The sequence below is a fragment of the Watersipora subatra genome, chromosome 7, assembly GCF_963576615.1.
Source record: "Watersipora subatra chromosome 7, tzWatSuba1.1, whole genome shotgun sequence".
NCBI lineage: Eukaryota > Metazoa > Bryozoa > Gymnolaemata > Cheilostomatida > Watersiporidae > Watersipora > Watersipora subatra.
Window position 1 is genome coordinate 34,947,143 of NC_088714.1, and position 26,162 is coordinate 34,973,304.

Below are 26,162 nucleotides of genomic sequence, written 5' to 3' on the forward strand. Positions count from 1 at the left end.
TTGTATGTGCCAATTTTGCTTAGACATGTTTGTTTCAGCAAGCTAAATTTATTGAATTTTATTATGTGAAATTACATCAGCGTTACATCAGGTTATTTAATTAATTTAAAAATCAGCATTTTATTCCAATTAGTTGTTTTTGTTGTATGTGTAAGGCAAGAGGTTATGTCATGTATTTTGTTATCTAAGAGGATCTTTTTGATAAGTTGGTATTGCAGGTGATGGAGCTGTTTGATTGGGCAATACCAGTTATCAAGACAGCCATAACTAACATAGCCGATGAGGTCTACCCTCATTGGGGGAGTGCATTTGCTAATTGTTCGGTGAGTACTGCTTTGCTTCTTCAGAAATCAGTCGGAGACATTAGCGCAGTGATTACTTGACATTACTTTACAATACAATCATACTTCGGTATACGAGGGTCCTTGCGTACGAGAAATTTGAGATACGAGACAGTTCTTGATGCGGCTGCTAGGTGGCTGAGTACGCGAGAGGCTGCTTATGAGAACAGTACCCCTTGGTCTTTCTCGTGGGATCAGTGTGAAAAAGTTTTAAAAAGGTTGGCTAAAAGTGAAGTGAGAGCGAGGCGGAAAGAGCCAAGCTGGACAGGGAGAAGTAACGAAGTAAAAATCAAGTTAGAATTAAGGTTAGTGTAGAGATTAAAACTTATATTTAAGTGTATGTATAGTAAGCTAAGTTCATTTAAGTTAAATTCAAAGTTTGTTATGCTACAAAAGTGTAGCGCACCGAGCATGTTGCTGTCAAGTCTGTCTCACACAGCCGCTACTGTCTTTCTCAAATGTGAGAACTCCCTACAGCACTGTACCTAATCATGTTACATTTTGTTGCAGATCATAATCACTAGATACGTATTTGTTATTTTGTGAGCTTATGTGGTGAATTGAAACAATTAAAACACATTGTTTCATTGTAATATCCTGTTTTTGATGGTTTGTTCAGGCGGTGTGAACAGATTAATTTATATTTGGTTATTTTACATGGAAACTTTTGATTTGAGATACGAGAAAACTGACATACGAGCTCAGTCCCAGAATGTACTATGGCCAATATCGAGGTGTGACTGTACGCATTATCATGCAATTCAATGCAAATTATCATCTTTTTTCTTCCACTTTCTTCCTTTTTATTACATTCTTAATTATCGTAAACATTTTTGCATCCATGTGAGGGCTGGTTGGGTTAAGTGGTTAATGTTGTGTGATTTCTGCCAGTTTGGAGTAGTGAGCATCCTGTACCTTCTTGACCGCTGTTTGGCACCTACTGGTTCTCCCGCTTGTAGACACAAAGAGAGCCCAAGAAACTCTTCAGACTCTTTGAGCTGTTATTGGGCGAGGTAAAAACTGTGCAACAAAAAGGAGACAGTGCGACCTCTTTGGAGATAGCATCACGCATCTATTTCCTGCAGTCTGTTGTGGGAAGACAGCGGTGGCGTGTACCTGAGATTAATAGATACATGTCAAATTTGGGCCGAGAGCTTCTCACAAGTTCCTCTCCTTTAGTGAGGTCAAAGATTGGCTAGTAGGTGGACCAGATCATAATATTTATTTGTCATGCACTTTTCCTGTTGCAGGTGGATAGACACGCATCTAGTCTAGTGTGGCACAGAAGCCTTACCGTTATTTTCTGTTGCCCTTATCACACCTTCTGTAATAATTGCAGATTAGCTGTTCTGTTCTATTAAAAATGTAGTTTTATGTAGCTTCAGCCTTCAGGTCATAATTGATTGTTTGTTCTAACAATTCCTTATCGTATGGCCCATCTCCTCAGCTACAAAATCTCTAGTGTTCAGACCTATCAGTTGCTAATAATTGCAATGAATTCTGTACAAGACTGAATTACAGGGCTTACTAGTAACAGTGCTTACTAGTAACAGTGCTTACTAGTAACAGTGCTTACTAGTAAGAGTCCTTACTGGTAACAGTGCTTACTAGTAACAGTCCTTACTGGTAATAGTCCTTACTGGTAACAGTCCTTACTGGTAACAGTCCTTACTGGTAACAGTCCTTACTGGTAACAGTACTTACTGGTAACAGTCCTTACTGGTAACAGTCCTTACTGGTAACAGTCCTTACTGGTAACAGTCCTTACTGGTAACAGTCCTTACTGGTAACAGTACTTACTGGTAACAGTGCTTACTAGTAACAGTCCTTACTGGTAACAGTGCTTACTAGTAACAGTACTTATTAGTAACAGTCCTTACTGGTAACAGTGCTTACTAGTAACAGTGCTTACTGGTAACAGTCCTTACTGGTAACAGTCCTTACTGGTAACAGTCCTTACTGGTAACAGTCCTTACTGGTAACAGTACTTACTGGTAACAGTCCTTACTGGTAACAGTCCTTACTGGTAACAGTGCTTACTAGTAACAGTCCTTACTAGTAACAGTCCTTACTAGTAACAGTCCTTACTAGTAACAGTCCTTTTCTTGGAGCTTCTTTTATAATTTCAGTGCGCTCTGCACATCTTACGAGGCCGATATGCCTTACATCAATTCTTTCTCTTGGAATAACCCTGTCAGAGCGGATCTGATCAGGCACTGTCTTCCTCTTGTTGAGCACTTTGACGAAGGAATTGGCATGAAGGAAACCACTACTGAGAGTCAAAAACGCTTGGGCGATGTTTTCACTGACGATGTCGTAGGGAAAGTGAAAGTGGCCTTTGAAAACTCTCATACAGCTGTGGGAAAAGGGCAAGACGAGGAGGAAAAGTTGATCCTTAAATCAGGTGATTGGCATAGAATGTTGACTTGCGGTCACCATAAGCAAATAGTGCTAGATAGAGGTTTACAGAGGTAAAGAGCGAGATAGAGGCTAAGATGTAGGACGAGAGAGGTAGAGGGTGAGATGAATAGAGGGCGAGAGAGATAGACGACAAGAGAGATAGACAGATAGAGGGTGAAACAACTTGCAGGATTGTTATAATGGTTGTTGGAGACTTTTACATTTTTGATATTTGCAGTGCTTTCATGGCTGGAATACAACTTTGATTGGCATATGACTCCTCAGCCATGGACACAAGAAATGCTTTGCTTTTTACCTATCGTAAGTTTATTAAGAATATATGAAGGAAAACTGTAAGAAAGAATCAGGTGACAGGAAATAACAGTTTTGATAATAGTGAGATATTCCACTGAAATCTTACAGTAGCAATCCTGGAATTGTCAGCTGATGCAAATTTAGTTGCTTCACCTCGATGAGAGGTCACTTGAGTCTCCATCAGAATTACATAAATCTACCCAACTCTTGTTACCCAATATATTGTTAGCCTCTATGGTTGATATTTATTGATTAGTAAAATAGCCAAATATTCTCATTCTATCATGTTCATCTGAAAGGTTTGCTGCTATTTTACAGATCTGTAAACACAGTGCTGACTTTAGTGACCCTGAACTGATGACGCAGAGCAAAGATGTTGCTAAATATATGTGCAAGACATTGCTGCCTGTTACCTTGCTGCCGCAATTTCTTGACACTATTAAAGTAAGTGAGTGAATTTGAGAGCAATGTTTCCAGCTTGTGGTAACTCAATCGGAGCTGACACGCGCTTTCAATGTATTTTTACAAGCTTTTGCAATTTTATCATATTTTGAATTTAGAACATTTTATTGAGTTAAGTTTTAGAAGATTGTATTTGGCTAATAAAGGTCAGTGAAAATGTTAGTGAAGCCCTGCTAAATGTTAAAGGCAGAGTGCTCCACATTCTGCTAACTGTTAAAGGCAGAGTGCTCCACATGTGAGCGGTTACGGTGAACTTAGTGACATCAAATCTGTGGCCATGCAGCAACTGATTTTTGAAGCGTACATATATCGAATATAGATGCAGAAATTTGTAAAGCGTAGCTGGAAAGGCCAGAACCGAACAACCGAACCGAGGTTTGCACGTTTTTGTTTTTTCCTTGTTGTTCAATTTCAGTTATTGCATGATGGAATTGCCAGTTATTGCATGATGGAATTGCCAGCAAATATTGTTAAATCAAATAAAAGCTTTGGTTAAGCCTATCTGATCCAAGTTAGGCATCACCAAAGTAACTGGATTGCAAACCTTCAGATTTTGGTTGCTTTGGTTGCTTCTCCTATCTGAGACTTCAAACATCGTCACTCTCGTTTCAGCTGCAGTGTGGCTGTTCCTTTAGAGTATCATGGATATGCTTAATTTCTGCCTTTCTTTGTGAACCGCTCAAATCCGATCACAGTAACTAGTCGAGTAATAACACTGAGTAGTATATTATATAGTAACAAGACTATTAATAACACTGAGTAGTTTATTATATAGTAACAAGACTATTAATAACACTGAGTAGTATATTATATAGTAACAAATCTATTAATAACACTGAGTATTATATTATATAGTAACAAATCTATTAATAACACTGAGTAGTATATTATATAGTAACAAAACTATTAATAACACTCAGCAGTATATTATATAGTAACAAGACTATTAATAACACTGAGTAGTATATTATATAGTAACAAGACTATTAATAACACTGAGTAGTATATTATATAGTAACAAGACTATTAATAACACTGAGTAGTATATTATATAGTAACAAGACTATTAATAACACTGAGTAGTATATTATATAGTAACAAGACTATTAATAACACTGAGTAGTATATTATATAGTAACAAGACGATTAATAACACTCAGTAGTATATTATATAATAACAAGACTATTAATAACCCCAAGTGGTATATTATATAGTAACAAGACTATTAATAACACTGAGTAGTATATTATATAGTAACAAAACTATTAATAACACTGAGTAGTTTATTATATAGTAACAAGACTATTAATAACACTGAGTAGTATATTATATAGTAACAAATCTATTAATAACACTGAGTAGTATATTATATAGTAACAAATCTATTAATAACACTGAGTAGTTTATTATATAGTAACAAGACTATTAATAACACTGAGTAGTATATTATATAGTAACAAATCTATTAATAACACTGAGTAGTATATTATATAGTAACAAAACTATTAATAACACTGAGTAGTTTATTATATAGTAACAAGACTATTAATAACACTGAGTAGTATATTATATAGTAACAAATCTATTAATAACACTGAGTAGTATATTATATAGTAACAAATCTATTAATAACACTGAGTAGTTTATTATATAGTAACAAGACTATTAATAACACTCAGCAGTATATTATATAGTAACAAGACTATTAATAACACTCAGCAGTATATTATATAGTAACAAGACTATTAATAACACTGAGTAGTATATTAAATAGTAACAAGACTATTAATAACACTGAGTAGTATATTATATAGTAACAAGACTATTAATAACACTGAGTAGTATATTATATAGTAACAAGACTATTAATAACACTCAGCAGTATATTATATAGTAACAAGACTATTAATAACACTGAGTAGTATATTATATAGTAACAAGACTATTAATAACACTGAGCAGTATATTATATAGTAACAAGACTATTAATAACACTGAGTAGTATATTATATAGTAACAAGACTATTAATAACACTGAGTAGTATATTATATAGTAACAAGACTATTAATAACACTGAGTAGTATATTATATAGTAACAAGACTATTAATAACACTGAGTAGTATATTATATAGTAACAAGACTATTAATAACACTGAGTAGTATGTTATATAGTAACAAGACTATTAATAACACTGAGCAGTATATTATATAGTAACAAGACTATTAATAACACTGAGTAGTATATTATATAGTAACAAATCTATTAATAACACTGAGTAGTATATTATATAGTAACAAGACTATTAATAACACTGAGCAGTATATTATATAGTAACAAGACTATTAATAACACTGAGTAGTATATTATATAGTAACAAGACTATTAATAACACTGAGCAGTATATTATATAGTAACAAGACTATTAATAACACTGAGCAGTATATTATATAGTAACAAGACTATTAATAACACTGAGTAGTATATTATATAGTAACAAGACTATTAATAACACTGAGCAGTATATTATATAGTAACAAGACTATTAATAACACTGAGTAGTATATTATATAGTAACAAGACTATTAATAACACTGAGTAGCATATTATATAGTAACAAATCTATTAATAACACTGAGTAGTATATTATATAGTAACAAGACTATTAATAACACTGAGCAGTATATTATTTAGTAACAAGACTATTAATAATACTCAGTAGTATATTATATAGTAACAAATCTATTAATAACCCCAAGTAGTATATTATATAGTAACAAAACTATTATTAACACTGAGTAGTTTATTATATAGTAACAAGACTATTAATAACACTCAGTAGTATATTATATAGTAACAAGACTATTAATAACACTCAGTAGTATATTATATAGTAACAAATCTATTAATAACCCCAAGTAGTATATTATATAGTAACAAAACTATTATTAACACTGAGTAGTTTATTATATAGTAACAAGACTATTAATAACACTGAGTAGTATATTATATAGTAACAAGACTATTAATAACACTCAGTAGTATATTATATAGTAACAAATCTATTAATAACCCCAAGTAGTATATTATATAGTAACAAAACTATTATTAACACTGAGTAGTTTATTATATAGTAACAAGACTATTAATAACCCCAAGTAGTATATTATATAGTAACAAATCTATTAATAACACTGAGTAGTATATTATATAGTAATAAGACTATTACTAACACTGCGTAGTATATTATATAGTAACAAATCTATTAATAACACTGAGTAGTATATTATATAGTAACAAGACTATTAATAACACTGAGCAGTATATTATTTAGTAACAAGACTATTAATAATACTCAGTAGTATATTATATACCGTACAGGATGAAAATATCCGATGGATATAAAAATTCGCGATTTCGCGAGCAGTCAACTCCGCGAATTATTAAATTCCGTGAATAATTAGTTCTATTTTTTATCACAAGGGAGAATAACTACTGCATCAAATTGAAAACTAGTCGCTAGGCTAGTTTTTAATATAACTACTAAACGTAGGTGAGTTCCAAAACATTTTTAAAATCATTGCCTAGGCTTTGAGCTAACACCATTGCCAATGCATCACATTTATTTACAAAATTATTCAAGGTTGTCACAAGATAGGCAGAATGGCGTCATAGCGAAAATAGCCACTAGGCAGAAGTACTAAACGTAGCCGAGTTCCAAAACTTCTTTAAAATCATTGCCGGGGTTCCGAGTTTTATTGCCATTGCAACAAACTTTACAAAATTATTCAAGGTTTTTACAAGTAGTTCGGCATGGCTTCATCATCGCAAAAAAGCTCTCCTAGTCTTTATATATTGAAATCAACTCCATCAATCTCGAATACCGAAGTTGAGGACGATCATGATTCTGATCTGGACATTATGGTATGTATTTGATGTGCTGTGCAGATACGTTTTTCCATTATTAACTGCATTAGTTAATTCTTTTGTTTAAAAACTGATCGCTTTCATTAAATACTTCAGCTATTGTTTTTGTACTTCTTTGACACTTGTTAAGATTTTTTTCTTTTTTGTGTTTACTGCAGATTGAGAATAAAACAACCTACTCCGATTACGAAAACTAGAGACAAGTAGTAATATTCATCAAGGCAGGAATATTGGCAGAGAAGCAACCAGTCAACCTAGACCCCTTCATTGACAACAACTCCTTGATATCGCTGCAGCAAACATGATTAAATCATATATTTTATTTCATGTATAGATATATTATAATTTATTACAAACTTGAGTGTACAAATAAAATTTTACAAACGTTGAATGGAGTAAATATAAACAGTTTAGTCTATATTGCGATTGTCTAGAGCAAAAAAATTAAACTGAGACTCTTGATAAGTGAATACTAGCGTGTAATGGCGCTCTCCGACTAGTTATTTTGGTAATAGCAGCTCTACATCGCTGTTACTGTCTTGGGTAGATGTTAAAGACGATTCTCTTGCTACTACATGGCTAGTAAGGAAGTTATCATCAGAACTCTCCTCGTAGCTTACTATTGCAAAGTTCTGCCGGCTGGCCAAAGATTTGTGCTCGTAAAGGCGTTTTTGCTCTTTTTTTTAAATCAGATATATTCTCCTCGTAAGTAGCTGCGGTCACTTCTATCTGAATTTCCAGACTTCCCTGAATGATTCGTGATCTTCTAAAAATGACATACACCACCCTTGCAATCATTGTTCTTCCGTGTATGATGAAAAATCTCTCTCTCACACTAAAACAAATAATGAATTGGTAGGGATGGAAAACATGAATATTGCGTTTTACCGAAGAACCAAAGTAAGATTCAACTAATTAAGTAAATGAGAAAAATTCATTACTTACCACAAATTGTTGGTTCATCAAAGGCCTCCAAATCTGTGAATATTCGTGAAAACTTCTGAACGCAACAAAGAATTTATAGCTTAGTACGATCCACCCGTAGTCGTAAGCTAAATAGAAAACGGAACGCGCAATGCGCGCAGCCGCGCATGCGTAAGGTTAACTCTATTGCTAGACGTAATAGAGTTAACTTTTCCTAGAGAGTGGCAGTTTTCAGCCGCGAATAAATTCATCCGCGAATATGCATGAAAAGACAATTTTCGCGAAATATAACTCCGCGAATAAATTCATCCTGTACGGTAGTAACAAATCTATTAATAACCCCAAGTAGTATATAATATAGTAACAAAACTATTATTAACACTGAGTAGTTTATTATATAGTAACAAGACTATTAATAACACTCAGTAGTATATTATATAGTAACAAGACTATTAATAACACTCAGTAGTATATTATATAGTAACAAATCTATTAATAACCCCAAGTAGTATATTATATAGTAACAAAACTATTATTAACACTGAGTAGTTTATTATATAGTAACAAGACTATTAATAACACTGAGTAGTATATTATATAGTAACAAGACTATTAATAACACTGAGTAGTATATTATATAGTAACAAGACTATTAATAACACTCAGTAGTATATTATATAGTAACAAGACTATTAATAACACTCAGTAGTATATTATATAGTAACAAATCTATTAATAACCCCAAGTAGTATATTATATAGTAACAAAACTATTATTAACACTGAGTAGTTTATTATATAGTAACAAGACTATTAATAACACTGAGTAGTATATTATATAGTAACAAGACTATTAATAACACTGAGTAGTATATTATATAGTAACAAGACTATTAATAACACTCAGTAGTATATTATATAGTAACAAGACTATAAATAACACTGAGTAGTATATTATATAGTAACAAATCTATTAATAACACTGAGTAGTATATTATATAGTAACAAGACTATCAATAACACTGAGCAGTATATTATTTAGTAACAAGACTATTAATAATACTGAGTAGTATATTATATAGTAACAAATCTATTAATAACACTCAGTAGTATATTATATAGTAACAAGACTATTAATAACACTGAGCAGTATATTATTTAGTAACAAGACTATTAATAACACTGAGTAGTATATTATATAGTAACAAGACTATTAATAACACTCAGCAGTATATTATATAGTAACAAGACTATTAATAACACTGAGTAGTATATTATATAGTAACAAGACTATTAATAATACTGAGCAGTATATTATATAGTAACAAGACTATTAATAACACTGAGTAGTATATTATATAGTAACAAGACTACTAATAATACTGAGCAGTATATTATATAGTAACAAGACTATTAATAACACTGAGTAGTATATTATATAGTAACAAGACTATTAATAACATTCAGTAGTATATTATATAATAACAAGACTATTAATAACACTCAGTAGCACATAATATGATCTCGTAGGAAGCGATGAATCTAAAGTCATGGCACGCACGAGTGATGGTTGTTGAAATGCTCCAGTCTATGATGTTTCTTAACCAGTTTCATCTCTACGGAGATTTGCGTCAGCAACTCCTAGACCTTATTCTTGACCTACTCTCTGATGAGCGTATTGAGGTAGGCCTTATACATTACATTATTGGCAAATATTAATAACTCATGCATCGATGCAAACAGTCTGAATGTCTATTTATCAAGAGCATTGATCTCTTTGCTATGGTGATCTAAATAACATTTTTGTATCCTTATTTGAAAAACATTTCTAATAATTTTCAGGTGAGGTTAGTAGCTGCAGAAACACTGAGTGGAGGACTTCAGTTTCACTTTTTTGATGTCCAACAACTGCTTGTAAGTAACCTTTATGGTTTCATCTAGGTGCTCAAGTTTTTCCTTTTCATTAGTTTTTACCCAATTTTTCTGTGGTCTCACCTGTACTGAGTCTCACCAGTACCTAGTCTCACTCGTACCGAGTCCCACTCGTACAGAGTCTCACTCGTACCGAGTCTCACCCGTACCGAGTCTCACTCGTACCGAGTCTCACCCATACCGAGTCTCACCCGTACCGAGTCTCACTCGTACCGAGTCTCACTCGTACCGAGTCTCACTCGTACCGAGTCTCACCCATACCCAGTCTCACCCGTACCGAGTCTCACCCGTACCGTGTCTCAACCGTACCGAGTCTCACCCGTACCGAGTCTCACCCGTACCGAGTCTCACTCGTACCGAGTCTCACCCGTACCGAGTCTCACCCGTACCGAGTCTCACCCGTACCGAGTCTCACTCGTACCGAGTCTCACTCGTACCGAGTCTCACTCGTACCGAGTCTCACCCATACCCAGTCTCACCCGTACCGAGTCTCAACCGTACCGTGTCTCAACCGTACCGAGTCTCACCCGTACCGAGTCTCACTCGTACCGAGTCTCACTCGTACCGAGTCTCAACCGTACCGTGTCTCAACCGTACCGAGTCTCAACCGTACCGAGTCTCAACCGTACCGTGTCTCATTCGTACCGAGTCTAAACCGTACCGAGTCTCACCTGTACCAAGTCTCACCTAATAATTGTCTGCTGCACACAGAATACACTTATCACGCCTATTTAATAGCATCTCATTTATACACAAACTACTGACACTATCTACTATGAGTAAAGGTTACATTAAAGCTGAGCGATTGACGATTATTGTACGATAACCTCTAGTTTTATGGAGTTTGATGAAACATCCATTGTTGAATGAGACACCCAATAACTATTAATCCCATTTATGTTCTTAAACTAGGAGTTATTTGACCATTCCAGTGATTCGCAATGACAAGTTAGCTACTCTGTCAATAATCTGTGATCGAACTTAATAAAATATTTTTATCCTACACCGATAGAGTTGGCTAGAAAGCGACTATTAGTCTGTTACCATAGCCTACAAGTCTTTAAATATTTGTAAAGATCTCAGGCTATGGCTTTTAAATGTGCATCAACACTCATGTACTTATCCGCGATCAGCAGAACCTTCTTATTGCTGTTTTCATGTACTCCATTACCTCAATCAAAACAATAACTACTTTAATTTTTGTACAATTGTGACGGACACATGATCTGAATTGATCGCATTCAATGCAGGCACCTTTTATGTGACACTAGAGAATCTGTTTGTTTCATGTAATTATCCTTTACACAACTGTAAAAGGTAGATTCACGTCTAGCAAACTATGGCTCATTGTAAGTTAATCATTGTGGTCAGTAAACGCTCCCACAACGTAAATAATCTGTTCCAAGAACGTTTACGTTATAGGAATTTTATGTTATATAAATCGTAAAATACATTTAGACAGTTTTACTCCGTTCTAAGATCTTCCCATACTCACCCCTTCGGCCCTTGAAAATGAAAAGCTCAACTTTTTAGTTTAATGACAGTATAGTAACTTTAGTATTATTTTCTTGTATAGACAACTTTTCCTCTTTTCTTATCACTTACATTTGGTTTAGGAGGCATGATTACGGTAGTTTTATGTTAAGTGGAGCGCACACCTTCGATGTCAATTTAAATCTATTTTTTCTCTACAGCAAGGTTTATGCCGCAGAAAAAAATTAAAAAATGTTGTATATCTCTAAAATACATTAAAAAGATTATATATATTGAAGGCTAATTATGGTATTATCGTTATTTAAATTGAAATTGGGGATTTGCACCAACTTCATTTGTACCGACTTTGCATTATATGAAATTTCTTATGTAATACGATGCAAAATTTTTTTTACATAATTTGTTTAGGTTGAGTAGAATTTATGTAAAAGAAGGTTTATGTTATAGGACCTTCTGTATTACTATTGTACATGGTCACAAGTTTTAGCCTGAGTGACTCCTACACTTTACATATCAATACACCATGTTAGGTTTTTCAGGTACAGGACTCTTTTTAATTTAATTTGAATAACTTTGTCCATGAAATGTGGGTTACTAGTTCTTTTGGTGCATTCTCACTAAAACAAAATTTTATCTTTGAACCATGACCTTAAAGAACCATCCCATAAGCAATAATAAACTGGTACGACTAATTGTTATCTATGCAATATAATAGTTACTATAATAGTTGCGTTTTTACCCCTAACTAAAGACCATCTTTTATAATGAATAACTGTAGAAATAAGTCATTTGCGACTTTTGTACACCCATTGCTTCTGTAACTATCTAAATATAAAAGAGAAGCATATTCCATGAAATGGCATCATAGATGTTTATATACCATAAAACCTCTAATTGAATGCTACCTCCATTTGAATGTCACCTCTATTTAACTGCCACCCTGAGAGAAGGGTTGAAAAATAGAGCACCACTTTCTAAATGAACGCCACCTCCATTTGATCGCTACTTTGACAATCTTTGATTGTTACGAACCCATAATGTCAATTGGTCAGTAGAAAAGTGTCCACAAAATCGTATTAATAATGAATCGTTTATATCAGTAACAATTAATTCCCTCTTGTCCAACTCCAAACCTTTTTGTTTTTTTCGTTAAAACTTTGAAAGCAACACCATAAAAATAATTAATAATTGTCTCAAGCTAATAGTAGTTCTTTATTTAACACGGTCTTGATATTTTACAGTATACGTATGTAAAAAACCATTTACATATACTATGGTAAATGAACGACTAGTTTTAAGGCCAAGGTTGCGTTTATCGAGCATAACTTTTACTCATTGCATTTGGGCTAAATGCAACCCGTAAAAGTATTGCTCTCCCAAAAATGATTTGGTCACTAATATCGACTAGTTTAGCGGTGCAGAAGAAAAGTTGAGGTCAGAAGACATTGTGGAAAGTGTTGGACAACCAGAAGATGTTTGTTCCATGGAAAGCAGCAACCAGCACGCAGCTATCCAAGCAAATGATGAAAATATTGTCCTTTTTAAAACATTTTGTTTCTGCATGTAATATACAGTAAGGTTCGTTTATGTCACTGGTTCATAAATATATACATTTGTAGCATTTGATCGATTATCGATATATATATATTTCTCAAAGTATGTGTATTACTCATTCTGGCTATCATTATGTAACTTATAAATTTTCAGATTTGCAACATATTATTTACTAGCATCCTTGTGGTTATTTTAACACAGCTTACAACTACTCTTCTATGGCTCATAAAAAGCCAGTTGTGGCTGCAAACTGTAGCAAACATATCAATGAGTATTTATTCAGCATTATTAAATCTATATATATATTTCTCAAAGTTGGTCGTCGAAGGTGTATTCATAGGTTTGATTGTCCACTATAGATCTTAAAATCTTGGAATGAAGATTCTGTACCGAAGATGATTTGATCTCGGACCCTGCCGTTACTCAGTCTGACGCCCTACCCACTAGACTACAGAAATCGAATTGCTATCTTGCCAATATAAGTCATTATATGAGAGCAAATACCTAACCCCTTTGCGTACGACGCGGGTCATAGCATAACGTTGCGAGAAGCTGCACGCTCACATTATCAAACGTACTGGCTAATAGCGAGCAACTCTCACTACATCTCATTGTTTATAAGACAAAACACTTTTCTCCTGATATGTAGTTTGAAAATTAGAATGGCAAATGTTGTTATATGTTAAAAACTTAAATACAAATCAATTTTCTGTCCGAAGACTTTTCTATTAGCCGGTATGGCGGATTAGAGTGCCCCGGGCTTGCATAAACCGAGTTATATTTACAAACGCGAGTTTGTAAAAATAATGTGCAATATACTGGTATTACGGTAGCATAACCGTAGATCTGGTTATATTATCAATGGTACACTGACAGGCACCCGTTAGCTAATAGAAATTAAACTATGTATGTACTGTAAAATTAGAACTTATGGCGGATTAGAGTGTCTCAGATTTGCAGCCCGAGTTGATAAACCGAGTTATATTTAAAAACTCGAGTTTGTAAATATAACTCGGTTTATCAATCCGGTTTGCAAACTCGGGTGCCTGTTGGTGTATCATCATTAATATAACCAGATCTACGGTTATGCTACCGTAATACCAATATATTGCACCTTATTTTTACAAACTCGCGTTTGTAAGTATAACTCGGTTTATCAGCTCGGGTTGCAAACCCGAGGCATTGTAAGGCTCCATAACCCGGGCAACGCCTGGTAGCACAGCTAGTATAGTAAAATAAAAACATATCTTCAAATTTAGAATGTAATAAAAATTGAACGCTCCAACAGATTGTAAAGCAGTACTCAAGCTATAATATCATCGCAGGTTAATTGCAAGCAATAGATATCAACTGGTAGAGATAGGTCTCCTTTTCTCAATGCATATTTATTAAGAGATCTTTGACAAGTTGGAGGTAAGTTGGAGGTAATTTAGCAGATTTATTGCATTCAAAAGGTTTAATACCGCTCCACCGGAAGGAGAGGGTAAAATATATTCGACATTTGCTTCACCCATGAAAGGGCTAAAATTATTTTCCCAAAATGCTAATATAGAGGAATAGTTGAAAAATAGAGTGCCATGGCGTTCGATTAGAGGTTTTACGGTATCTTGTTAGCTACTCGTCAGTCAGTTGGCTTCCACTAGCATAGTCAAGTTTCTCCATGGTATAATTATACATTACTAGGATCACTTCAAAATACTGCAATCTGAAATACTGTTAAAACATGATTAACGCTACATATGACATGATAACGTATTTGTTAGGATCACTTCAAAAAGCTTGCGGCGACTAGGCCGAGATCCAAAACTGGCAGCAAAGAGGAGAAAGAGCGAAGGCTGCACAGGTGTCACACCGGGGTGCTCGGGCTAGGAGCAATTGTTAGTGCCTATCCTTATGAAGTACCTGAGTTCATACCAGATGTTCTCATGATCCTCAGTGATCACATTCACGATGCTCAGCCAATCCAGGTCAGCCTCACAGTTCAGCTTTCCTTCTACTGTGAATGTGCATGGATCCGAGACTATCTTTCTTAAACTTTCAAAGCATTTCCATTTTACTAACTTTTTAGAAGCGCTACTGTTTTACTTGTCAGGTTTGGTTTTATGGATGTGTGCCTTTTAATAGCTGTTTATGTATGTCATTAATTTCCTATCATAGATAATAGTATAATAATATTATATAGCAATGCTTTACAGTTAGCTACCATAGCTCATGCTGTACAGCTAGCTACCATAGCTCACGTTGCTCATTATTATATCGCAATGCTTTACAGCTAGCTACCATAGCTCATGTTGCTCGTTATTGTATAGCAATGCTTTACAGCTAGCTAGTATTTTTTAACTTTTCCCTTATAGTGGCAATCAAACAGATGTTTTACGGTACATTTAAGTCTATGGGCTAGAACTAGTGGAAAGGCAGCTTTATGCAGTTAAGTTAGATGATACTTGCTGTGAATTTTTTAGCAAACAGTGAAAGATGTCCTGTCTGACTTCCGGCGGACCCACCTAGACAGCTGGCTGGAGCACAAGCAGAAGTTTACTGTTGACCAGTTGATGGCTCTAGCTGATTTGTCAGTGTCTGCTAACTATTATGCTTAGAAACAGACTGGCCTTGAGACACCAGTATTTCCACACTGCTGATCATTGCTCTCTAATTTACCTGCTGACCTTTGCTATCTAACCTTCCCGCTGCTTATTTCAAGTAGTCTGTCTAAATGTCCTTGAAAAAACTGGAGCAATGGCTTTGTGCAATTCCTAGAATTTCCAACTATGCAAAATGTATTTTTCTAAGTCATTTATTTTATCGACAATAAATTGTATGTGGCTAAACATTAATTCATCAAAATATACTGCATCTGGTAGAGCTAAAAGAAGCCTTCTTGCATGTGTTACAAGGGGTCGAGTTCTAGGAATATGGAGCGTATAGTAAGTAATGTGTTTATACTGGGAGAGCTAGTTTATGCTAAGCATCGTATTTGCTGTTTGCAAACTTCCAAAATATAAATAGCAAATTTTCGTCACACTCTAAAATTTTGGCTGTAAATCGTAAGTTATGTATCAAGGCTTTGAAGATTCCAATACATGTACTTGAAGAATTACGTCAATTAGTTGATGAATAGTGGGCAATAATATCAGGAAATTACTAGAAATTCAGATGTTTTCTGACGTCAATGCGCCCGTTGGACACAACTCTTTAATCCTCCCCTTTTATCACATCCACTGAGAATTTGGCTAAAATTCAGAAAACAATAGATTGAGAGATCGTATTTAACAGTTATAGAACAGCAAAAGGGGTGCAGAGGAGCTAATTGTCATGTGGTTATTATAGAATTATACACATATCAAGTATTGAAAAAGTATCACAGAAACAATTGCTTCTAGAAATAATTCTTTGTCGTTGATGTTGTTCACAAAAGAAGATAATGCTTGACTCACTGCGTATTATTCATTTTTATAAGCATTAGTCTATTAGTTCATGGTCAAAACTGTCATTTGACATTTTAACATCGTACTTTATAACGACGTCATAAAACTGCCAGCAAACTGTACACTAATGCCTCAATATATGTTGCTTGGTAAAAAATGCTCATTAAATTTTTGCAGTTGGTATGTAAAGAACAACAAATGAAATGTCTTACCTTGGTACGATAACTCCATCAGTAGCATTTTTCTTAAGCATAAGCTTTATGGTAGCAGGGGTGAGAGGAACACTCAGCGCCTGCAGCAAAAACACATACATGGTTTTGTCTGACAATATGAACAAATAGATGATACAGACAGGTGTTGAATGAGCTGCTCCTAGCAGCAATAGCATAGATAATGGTGAAAGCTATGACACCCATGTACATATTCAGCTAACACAAGTACAAAATTGAGCTACTAAAAGAGCAACAACTGTTGTATGTCAAATTTTCAGAAGTGGGAGCTGACGCTGACTCCAGTTTTTCGTTATAAACTGATTTAATTGAATAGTATGAGTCGGTAAAATAATTTTAAATGACAGAGAAGAGATAAAGATGTGAAATATAAAAATGTGAAAGGTTGTGAAAGATAAAAATGTGAAAGGTTGTGAAAGATAAAAATGTGAAAGGTTGTGAAAGATAAAAATGTGAAAGATAAAAATGTGAAAGGTTGTGAAAGATAAAAATGTGAAAGGTTGTGAAAGAAGCCTTTTACTGTCAGAAACTTGCGTAATAATATGTCAATCATGATGGTGTAAGATGTGAAACACAAATGGATATAGCCGTCGTGTAAGGATTTGTTGTCAACATTGTTTTACCGTCAATAGCTCCATCACCTCATCCAGTTGCCACATAACTTTTGCATGTTTAGGTAAGACATACTCCGGTTCAATTCCTGTCTTAGCAAGAGTCTCGATGAAGAGAGATTGCGCTTGAGCCTTGCTCAGCTTGGTATACTCATGTTTCGGGTGGTTGTGGGAAAGCGCTGCGTCTATCGAGGAAGAATCCATGACAAATTGTAGCTTTGGAAAACCTTCTCTTACGTATGACTCTAGTTGCACTACTTCTCTGCCAACTAATATTCCCTGAAATATAGAATTAGTATGAATAAGGTCCCCTGACATTCTAACATCCTCTGTAAATGATATTGTACAGTTTATATTAACCTTATGAACCAATTTATATATACTTACACTGAAGTCAATCAACTGAAGAGATGGAATTGGTGAAGCTTTACATAACTGCAGAGACTTCAGTTTGACTAGAAATTCAATCACACCCTTATGTGTGATAGGATTCTTGCCGACCTGTAACAATCATGAATGTCACTTACTCTTTATTTATTTGAATTTTACTTACTCCCTTGGTTACTCGTGTTACTTACTCCGCATGTTTTAGATGTCACTTACTCTCTAGGCGCTTGAATGCTACTTACTCTCTAGTTGCTGCAGTATTACTTACTCTGTAGGTTCTTGAATGTTATTTACCTTCTATATGCTTAGACAATACTTACTTTGTCAGTGTTTGAGTGTTACGCACTTTTTGAACGAACATCAAAATGAAATACAGTACTGGCCTTTCTATGCAAACTTAAGCTATGCCTGTCATTACAGCCACAATTGATGAAGCTAGCAAGAGAATAAGACACTTTTTATCATACCATGAAACGCTCGAGCGTGCAGTTCTTGACAAGTCCTTTAGTGAGAAGCCTAAGAGCTGGTTGGGAAATCCTGTTAGATGTCACATTGAGCACTTTTAGAGTTGTGTTCACTTGAAGAAACTGTGATAGACCGTCGCACCCTTCTAGTCCTAAACCATTCCAACTTAAATCCAGCTCTTTCAGGTTGTCATTTATCTAAAACAGATTACAATGTAGTATGCTACATCCTCGCGAGACAAAACTGACATCAGATTAAAGTAACTTTTTTTAATGAGGCTCCAAAGTCACCGAAAAAGTTTTGCTGAATATTGCAAATACTTGTTCAGCATTTTCCATACTTTGAACAAAAGCTAAAATCGGGTTTTAAAATAAAACAATCATATTGGAGTTGCTCTTGAATAGACTTTAGCGTTGTTCTTAGTTGAAGGTTTGCTGCTGCAGGAATGCACCAATACACTACAAACTAGTAATCTGTGATCATCAGAAGGTTACAATAAAGTGAGCAAGTGGAATTAATTAACAAATATACAACACTAGCTAAATAGCAAAATTAGCAAATTGTCTAATTTGATTAACTTAAGCTCGTGACTAAAGGCTCGTGACTTAGGCTTGCTTATATTGCTAAACTAAGCAAATAAATTTTGTTATATTCCAATGACATATCAATACTGTTTATCATATTGACCTGGTGACAGTCACCTTGATGGGCCTCTGGTCACTTCGACCAAAACATCATTATTTTATTACAACAACCAAGCAAACATGTAATTAATTTAAAAAGTGATCTTTAAAAATAAAATTTTGTTAACAAACCAAAAGTCAAACGGGCATTTAAACTCACCCCACTCTGCATAGTTAGCTGCCATGCTCCATCTTTTCTAAACTCATTCCAGCTCAGGTCACAAAATTCTAACGTACTATTCAAACCTTCAAACAAACAAAGCTAGATCAGTTAAAATATGTTATATTGTTTGGATGTGTGTTAATAGTCTAGCGCCATTACATCAACCAGCAGCATTGTCTATCAAGCATTTAATCTTGCCCACTCAATTATGTTTTATTACACCACAATAAAATTTGGAAGCAAATTATGTAATTTTATTTTTACCTGCTGATGACATTTGACACCTTCAATAAGCTGACTTAATATCATTTTACTGAAGTATACTTGTGAACTGTGTAAGTGTGGCTAACTGTGTCATGGCAGTTAACCGTGTCATGGCAGTTAACCGTGTCATGCTAGTTAACAGTGTCATGGCAGTTAACCGTGCCATGCTAGTTAACCGTGTCATGGCAGTTAACCGTGTCATGCTAGTTAACTGTGTCATGGCAGTTAACCGTGTCATGCTAGTTAACTGTGTCATGGCAGTTAACCGTGTCACGGTAGTTACTGTGTCATAGTAGTTAACCGTGTCATGGTAGTTAACCGTGTCATAGTAGTTAACCGTGTCATGGTAGTTAACCATGTCATGGTAGTTAACCCTGTCATGGTAGTTAAGCGTGTCATGGTAGTTAACCGATTCATAGTAGTTAACCATGTCATGGAAGTTAACTGTGTCATGGTAGTTAACTATGTCATGGAAGTTAACTGTGTCATGGTAGTTAACTATGTCATGGAAGTTAACTGTGTCATGGTAGTTAACTATGTCATGGAAGTTAACTGTGTCATGGTAGTTAACTATGTCATGGAAGTTAACTGTGTCATGGTGGTTAACTATGTCATGGAAGTTAACTGTGTCATGGTAGTTAACTATGTCATGGAAGTTAACTGTGTCATGGTAGTTAACTATGTCATGGAAGTTAACTGTGTCATGGTAGTTAACAATGTCATGGAAGTTAACAGTGTCATGGCAGTTAACCGTGTCATGCTAGTTAACCGTGTCATGGCAGTTAACCATGTCATGCTAGTTAACTGTGTCATGGCAGTTAACCGTGTCATGCTAGTTAACTGTGTCATGGCAGTTAACCGTGTCACGGTAGTTACTGTGTCATGGTAGTTAACCGTGTCATGGTAGTTAACCGTGTCATAGTAGTTAACCGTGTCATGGTAGTTAACCGTGTCATGGTAGTTAACCCTGTCATGGTAGTTAAGCGTGTCATGGTAGTTAACCGATTCATAGTAGTTAACCATGTCATGGAAGTTAACTGTGTCATAGTAGTTAACCATGTCATGGAAGTTAACTGTGTCATGGTAGTTAACTATGTCATGGAAGTTAACTGTGTCATGGTAGTTAACTATGTCATGGAAGTTAACTGTGTCATGGTAGTTAACTATGTCATGGAAGTTAACTGTGTCATGGTAGTTAACTATGTCATGGAAGTTAACTGTGTCATGGTGGTTAACTATGTCATGGAAGTTAACTGTGTCATGGTAGTTAACTATGTCATGGAAGTTAACTGTGTCATGGTAGTTAACTATGTCATGGAAGTTAACTGTGTCATGGTAGTTAACAATGTCATGGAAGTTAACAGTGTCATGGCAGTTAACTGTGTCATGCTAGTTAACCGTGTCATGGCAGTTAACCATGTCATGCTAGTTAACTGTGTCATGGCAGTTAACCGTGTCATGCTAGTTAACTGTGTCATGGCAGTTAACCGTGTCACGGTAGTTACTGTGTCATGGTAGTTAACCGTGTCATGGTAGTTAACCGTGTCATAGTAGTTAACCGTGTCATGGTAGTTAACCGTGTCATGGTAGTTAACCCTGTCATGGTAGTTAAGCGTGTCATGGTAGTTAACCGATTCATAGTAGTTAACCATGTCATGGAAGTTAACTGTGTCATAGTAGTTAACCATGTCATGGAAGTTAACTGTGTCATGGTAGTTAACTATGTCATGGAAGTTAACTGTGTCATGGTAGTTAACTATGTCATGGAAGTTAACTGTGTCATGGTAGTTAACTATGTCATGGAAGTTAACTGTGTCATGGTGGTTAACTATGTCATGGAAGTTAACTGTGTCATGGTAGTTAACTATGTCATGGAAGTTAACTGTGTCATGGTAGTTAACTATGTCATGGAAGTTAACTGTGTCATGGTAGTTAACAATGTCATGGAAGTTAACAGTGTCATGGCAGTTAACTGTGTCATGCTAGTTAACCGTGTCATGGCAGTTAACCATGTCATGCTAGTTAACTGTGTCATGGCAGTTAACCGTGTCATGCTAGTTAACTGTGTTATGGCAGTTAACCGTGTCACGGTAGTTACTGTGTCATGGTAGTTAACCGTGTCATGGTAGTTAACCGTGTCATAGTAGTTAACCGTGTCATGGTAGTTAACCGTGTCATGGTAGTTAACCCTGTCATGGTAGTTAAGCGTGTCATGGTAGTTAACCGATTCATAGTAGTTAACCATGTCATGGAAGTTAACTGTGTCATGGTAGTTAACTATGTCATGGAAGTTAACTGTGTCATGGTAGTTAACTATGTCATGGAAGTTAACTGTGTCATGGTAGTTAACTATGTCATGGAAGTTAACTATGTCATGGTAGTTAACTATGTCATGGAAGTTAACTGTGTCATGGTAGTTAACTATGTCATGGAAGTTAACTATGTCATGGTAGTTAACTATGTCATGGAAGTTAACCGTGTCATGCTAGTTAACTGTGTCATGGTAGTTAACTGTGTCATGGTAGTTAACTATATCACAGTACTGTAGTTAAACAATTCTTTTTTAACTCTTCTTATACCTCTGAAAAAACACTTACTTAGAGCTCTGCCGATTTTTCCTCCAGCATCATTTCCCAAGTGGTTGTTACTAATATACAGCTTCTGGAGCAATTTACTTGTCTACAATTTGGGATCTCGGCATAACAGCTGTTTATATAGTGATCAGCACATATATAAGAGTAATAAATATCTGCAGCAATATTTGCAGCACCTACATGTATCATATCCCAATATGTATCATATCCCAATATGTATCATATCCCAATATGTATCATATCCCAATATGTATCATATCCCAATATGTATCATATCCCAATATGTATCATATTCTAATATTTATCATATTCTAATATGTATCATATCATAATATGTATCATATCATAATGCAATAATCCTTACTGAGCACCTATCATATCCTAATGCATTAATCCTTACTGCAAAATGGCATAGACCTAATGCATCAAATGACAAGTTTTTTTGTTGGACTCAACAATAGTTAAAACTTGTTCAATTCCCAGCGTTGCATGGATAATAAAAAAAAGCTTATAAACATTACATTACTTTACCTACTACATAACTTTTATTCCACATTACTTGCAACTGTTTATAAGCTGTTTTTATTACTCGTGCAATGCCAAGCATTCTCCTAGTGGGACCAGATAGTAATTGTTACGTGTGATGAAGCATTGTGATGAATCATTGTGCGAATCTTAACTACTGTAATGATCATTTTAACGATTATTTTTCACCATGCTTAGTTGAACGCTATAGTCTTATGGATAAGCTAGCCGTTTCCAGAAATGGAGGTTCCGAGATCAAATCCTCCGCATAGAGGACTTATGAGTACTATAACTGGACAGATGAACATTTATCTAGATTAGCTAAATGCCTGGCGTTGCCTGGATAATAAAAAGGTCTTTGGACGGAAAAAAAATTTTATTCAAAATTTACCAGTCTAACTTTCAAACTTCATACCATGGAAAAAGTGTTTTGTGCAGTTCAAATAAATTAAGAGAAAAATAGAACAACTGCAAAGGCGTTTTAAATGTGAAATAAATAGCAAGTAATGGCAAGATAGTCTGTTTTGCTACAATGATTACAATAAAAAATGACTTTATGCTGATACAATTATTACAAACTGAGAAAAAAAAATTAAAATCATGAATATGTTAAATTAATAATAACAATGATTACATAGAAGTGTGTATGTATATAAAAAGGTTACTGTTGTAACTGGAGCTATCCATCCAACCTTTGAATACAACGATACAGATACTTCTCGATACTGGTACAAACGTAAAATTGAGATATCGGATAGTTTTTCTGGATGCTTTGTCTGACCGAATAGAGAGAGAATGTAGATGCAATTCCTACTTGAGATAATGCAACAGTTCAGGTGTGAATGTTTTAAATTTCATAGTTCTTGATGGTCGCCAAGGACGAACTAGAAATTGGAGTTGGTAGTAGGAAATTTGAAATTGAAACATCACATTTGAAAATTACAAATTAAAAAAATAGGTAATGAATTTTAAAACCACTTTAAAAAAATTTAAAAAACAAAACAAATGCAAAAGGTAATATTAATTAGTAATAAATTATGTATTCCCATTTAGAGATATAAATATCTTAGATAAAATAGCTAAGACCAATAAGAAAGGCTTAGCCTTCTGGTTAGATACACGATTTGGCAAACTTGTGGTTGCAATCGTCGTGAGTTCAAAACCAGTACAAAGCCCATTTTTTGTTTTTAAAACTAACTATAACTGGGCAGACGAAAAACTTTGAGATTTATATATATAAATGAAATAAAATTTGCTGATAAAAGTAAAATAAGATATAATGAAAGAGCTGATATGCTACCTTATTTCTTCCACACAGGAAATTATGACAGCTTCCGGATAATAGCTCTGTATAAATCTTGCATCACTTTAACTAGCTGCTATATATACATGTACATTCTTACACCAGTTATTAAGTGCTCTATATACACACCTGTATGATGTTGGCAAAATGAACTCCATCAGCATCTTTAAATGCATTGCCTGACATATCCAGCAGTTCTAAAACTCTGCAAGCGAACAATAGCGAGTAAATGCATGAATTCTAACATATTTTTAGTCATCACATTAAGTCATCACATTAAGTCATCACATTAAGTCATCACATTAAGTCATCACATTAAGTCATCACATTAAGTCATCACATTAAGTCATCACATTAAGTCATCACATTAAGTCATCACATTAAGTCATCACATTAAGTCATCACATAAAGTCATCACATAAAGTCATCACATAAAGTCATCACATAAAGTCATCACATTAAGTCATCACATTAAGTCATCACATTAAGTCATCACATTAAGTCATCACATTAAGTCATCACATTAAGTCATCACATTAAGTCATCACATTAAGCCATCACATTAAGCCATCACATTAAGTCATCACATTAAGTCATCACATTAAGTCATCACATTAAGTCATTACATTAAGAGATTCACATTATTGTTTCACAAAAGATGCAATACAAGAGACCCTATTTTCAACGAAAGGTTTCAAGATTAAACACTCAACATTTTAATATTAGCCAGTGATTCTAGTGTTTTTTCTCCAAAACACTTAATACTGTCATAAAATCTATAGAATAGTATGTTAATCACTTCTGTACAAAGAAACTCTAGAAGTCAGTAGGTAGGTGCCAATATCATCCTTTTATAGAATATCTATAGATTGGTAGATGTCAATATCATCCTTTTATAGAATATCTATAGATTGGTAGATGTCAATATCATTCTTTTACAGAATATCTATAAATTGGTAGATGTCAATATCATTCTTTTATATAATATCTATAGATTGGTAGATGTTAATATCATCCTTTTATAGAATATCTGTAGATTGGTAGATTTCATGTTTATTAAGATAATCTAGAAATCAGTGAATGTCAACTTGGCAAAACAATCTCGATGGAATCAGAAGCAGTGAAACATGCATTTAGTTGTCACACGAAGTGTAAGCTTACGTTGAAACAAGAATCCTCTAAATAATGGCGACCATTAGAGCAATGGTAGACTCCATATTTGTACAAACCTCAAAAACATTTTAATCCTGTTTGCTCAACATGGATGGCTATATATAGCATTAGTTCCAGAATGAGTAATGCATATGTTAAACTTACGAATTCTTTCCTATGATTTCACTCATTTTGGCAGCAGAGTGTCCTGACAGCTTGTTGTTGGCAGCATAAAACTTGGTTATTGTCCAGTTGTCGTTGAACACATGACAGAGGTGTTGGAAGGAAGAGTCCATCAATCCAGTGCTGTTCACATTAAGTGATGTCACGGTCACGGCTTTCTACAACCAATCAGAATACAGTTTATTGTTTGCAAGTTCATGCCATACAAACTGGTGAATAAAAAGCACAGCTGCTGTTATATGATTAGATATTTTATACAAAGTATCTTATTATAAAGCAATAAATTACTCTGTTCATTAAAAGAATTTAGTGATATAAACCTTTTGGGTCTCAACACCTTGTTCCTGATGCCAAGTAGTTCATATTATTTACACATTTTCATAATTCACGTGCATTGCACTGCTTTTAATCATTGTCGTTCTCTACAATTTGAATTGTTTTGCAAGGATATTCTTCACAATGTGCGTAGTATCAGACAATGGTGCTATTAATGGTGCTATTAATGGTGCTATTAATGGTGCTATTAATGGTGCTATTAATGGTGCTATTAATGGTGCTATTAATGGTGCTATTAATGGTGCTATTAATGGTGCTATTAATGGTGCTATTAATGGTGCTATTAATGGTGCTATTAATGGTGCTATTAATAGTGCTATTAATGGTGCTATTAATGGTGCTATTAATGGTGCTATTAATGGTGCTATTAATGGTGCTATTAATGGTGCTATTAATGGTGTTATTAATGAGTTTTTAGTAAATAATTAACTATATAATAATTTTTTAAGCAGACGCAAACTGGTCATGAATTGGTGTCAGATGTTGTATTTA

At 34.5% G+C, this 26,162-nt stretch overlaps 3 protein-coding genes across 4 annotated transcripts in view; 1 reads left to right on the forward strand and 2 right to left on the reverse strand.

The window, feature by feature from the left end:
• The window catches only part of LOC137399284 (proteasome activator complex subunit 4-like), a 102,163-nt gene extending 85,710 nt beyond the window's left edge, over positions 1–16,453 (forward strand). Inside the window, exons 27-35 of one of the 2 annotated variants that reach the window (XM_068085320.1) lie at positions 219–323; positions 1,301–1,539; positions 2,471–2,745; positions 2,980–3,062; positions 3,375–3,500; positions 9,900–10,052; positions 10,212–10,283; positions 15,113–15,316; positions 15,812–16,453. In XM_068085320.1, coding sequence (XP_067941421.1) covers positions 219–323; positions 1,301–1,539; positions 2,471–2,745; positions 2,980–3,062; positions 3,375–3,500; positions 9,900–10,052; positions 10,212–10,283; positions 15,113–15,316; positions 15,812–15,946 — 1,392 coding nt within the window. In that variant the 3' untranslated portion in view covers positions 15,947–16,453. The remainder of the gene's footprint in view (positions 1–218; positions 324–1,300; positions 1,540–2,470; positions 2,746–2,979; positions 3,063–3,374; positions 3,501–9,899; positions 10,053–10,211; positions 10,284–15,112; positions 15,317–15,811) is intronic. The other variant, XM_068085321.1, reaches the window with a different exon arrangement.
• A 4-nt stretch (positions 16,454–16,457) lies between these two features.
• LOC137399286 (uncharacterized) lies at positions 16,458–22,209 on the reverse strand. Its single transcript, XM_068085324.1, has 7 exons — positions 22,175–22,209; positions 19,311–19,396; positions 18,470–18,664; positions 18,003–18,116; positions 17,628–17,894; positions 16,987–17,066; positions 16,458–16,579 (listed from the first exon to the last, which is right to left on the reverse strand). Exons 2-7 carry the CDS (start codon positions 19,320–19,322, stop codon positions 16,516–16,518), a joined length of 732 nt encoding a protein of 243 aa, XP_067941425.1. The 5' UTR covers positions 19,323–19,396; positions 22,175–22,209; the 3' UTR covers positions 16,458–16,515.
• LOC137400709 (homeobox-like protein HDP1) lies at positions 19,391–25,747 on the reverse strand. The gene is made up of 9 exons (XM_068087043.1): positions 25,724–25,747; positions 25,317–25,492; positions 24,129–24,204; positions 22,175–22,256; positions 21,676–21,998; positions 21,083–21,559; positions 20,454–20,966; positions 19,861–20,337; positions 19,391–19,396 (listed from the first exon to the last, which is right to left on the reverse strand). The coding sequence occupies exons 1-9, from the start codon at positions 25,745–25,747 to the stop codon at positions 19,391–19,393; spliced, it is 2,154 nt and encodes a 717-aa protein (XP_067943144.1).
• Between the last annotated feature and the right edge of the window lie 415 nt (positions 25,748–26,162).

Coding starts and splice junctions, on each gene's coding strand:
- LOC137399286 (XM_068085324.1), bottom strand. Junction 17,067..17,627: donor AGGTGATGGAGCTATTGACG/GTAAAACAATGT, acceptor TTTTTGCTGCAG/GCGCTGAGTGTTCCTCTCAC. Junction 16,580..16,986: donor GATGGAGTTATCGTACCAAG/GTAAGACATTTC, acceptor TCTGAATTTTAG/CCAAATTCTCAGTGGATGTG.
- LOC137400709 (XM_068087043.1), bottom strand. CDS start 25,747: ATGATTAAAAGCAGTGCAATGCAC. Junction 22,257..24,128: donor ATTTTGCCAACATCATACAG/GTGTGTATATAG, acceptor CCCAAATTGTAG/ACAAGTAAATTGCTCCAGAA. Junction 21,999..22,174: donor AAAAATCGGCAGAGCTCTAA/GTAAGTGTTTTT, acceptor TCCATGACATAG/TTAACTACCATGACACAGTT.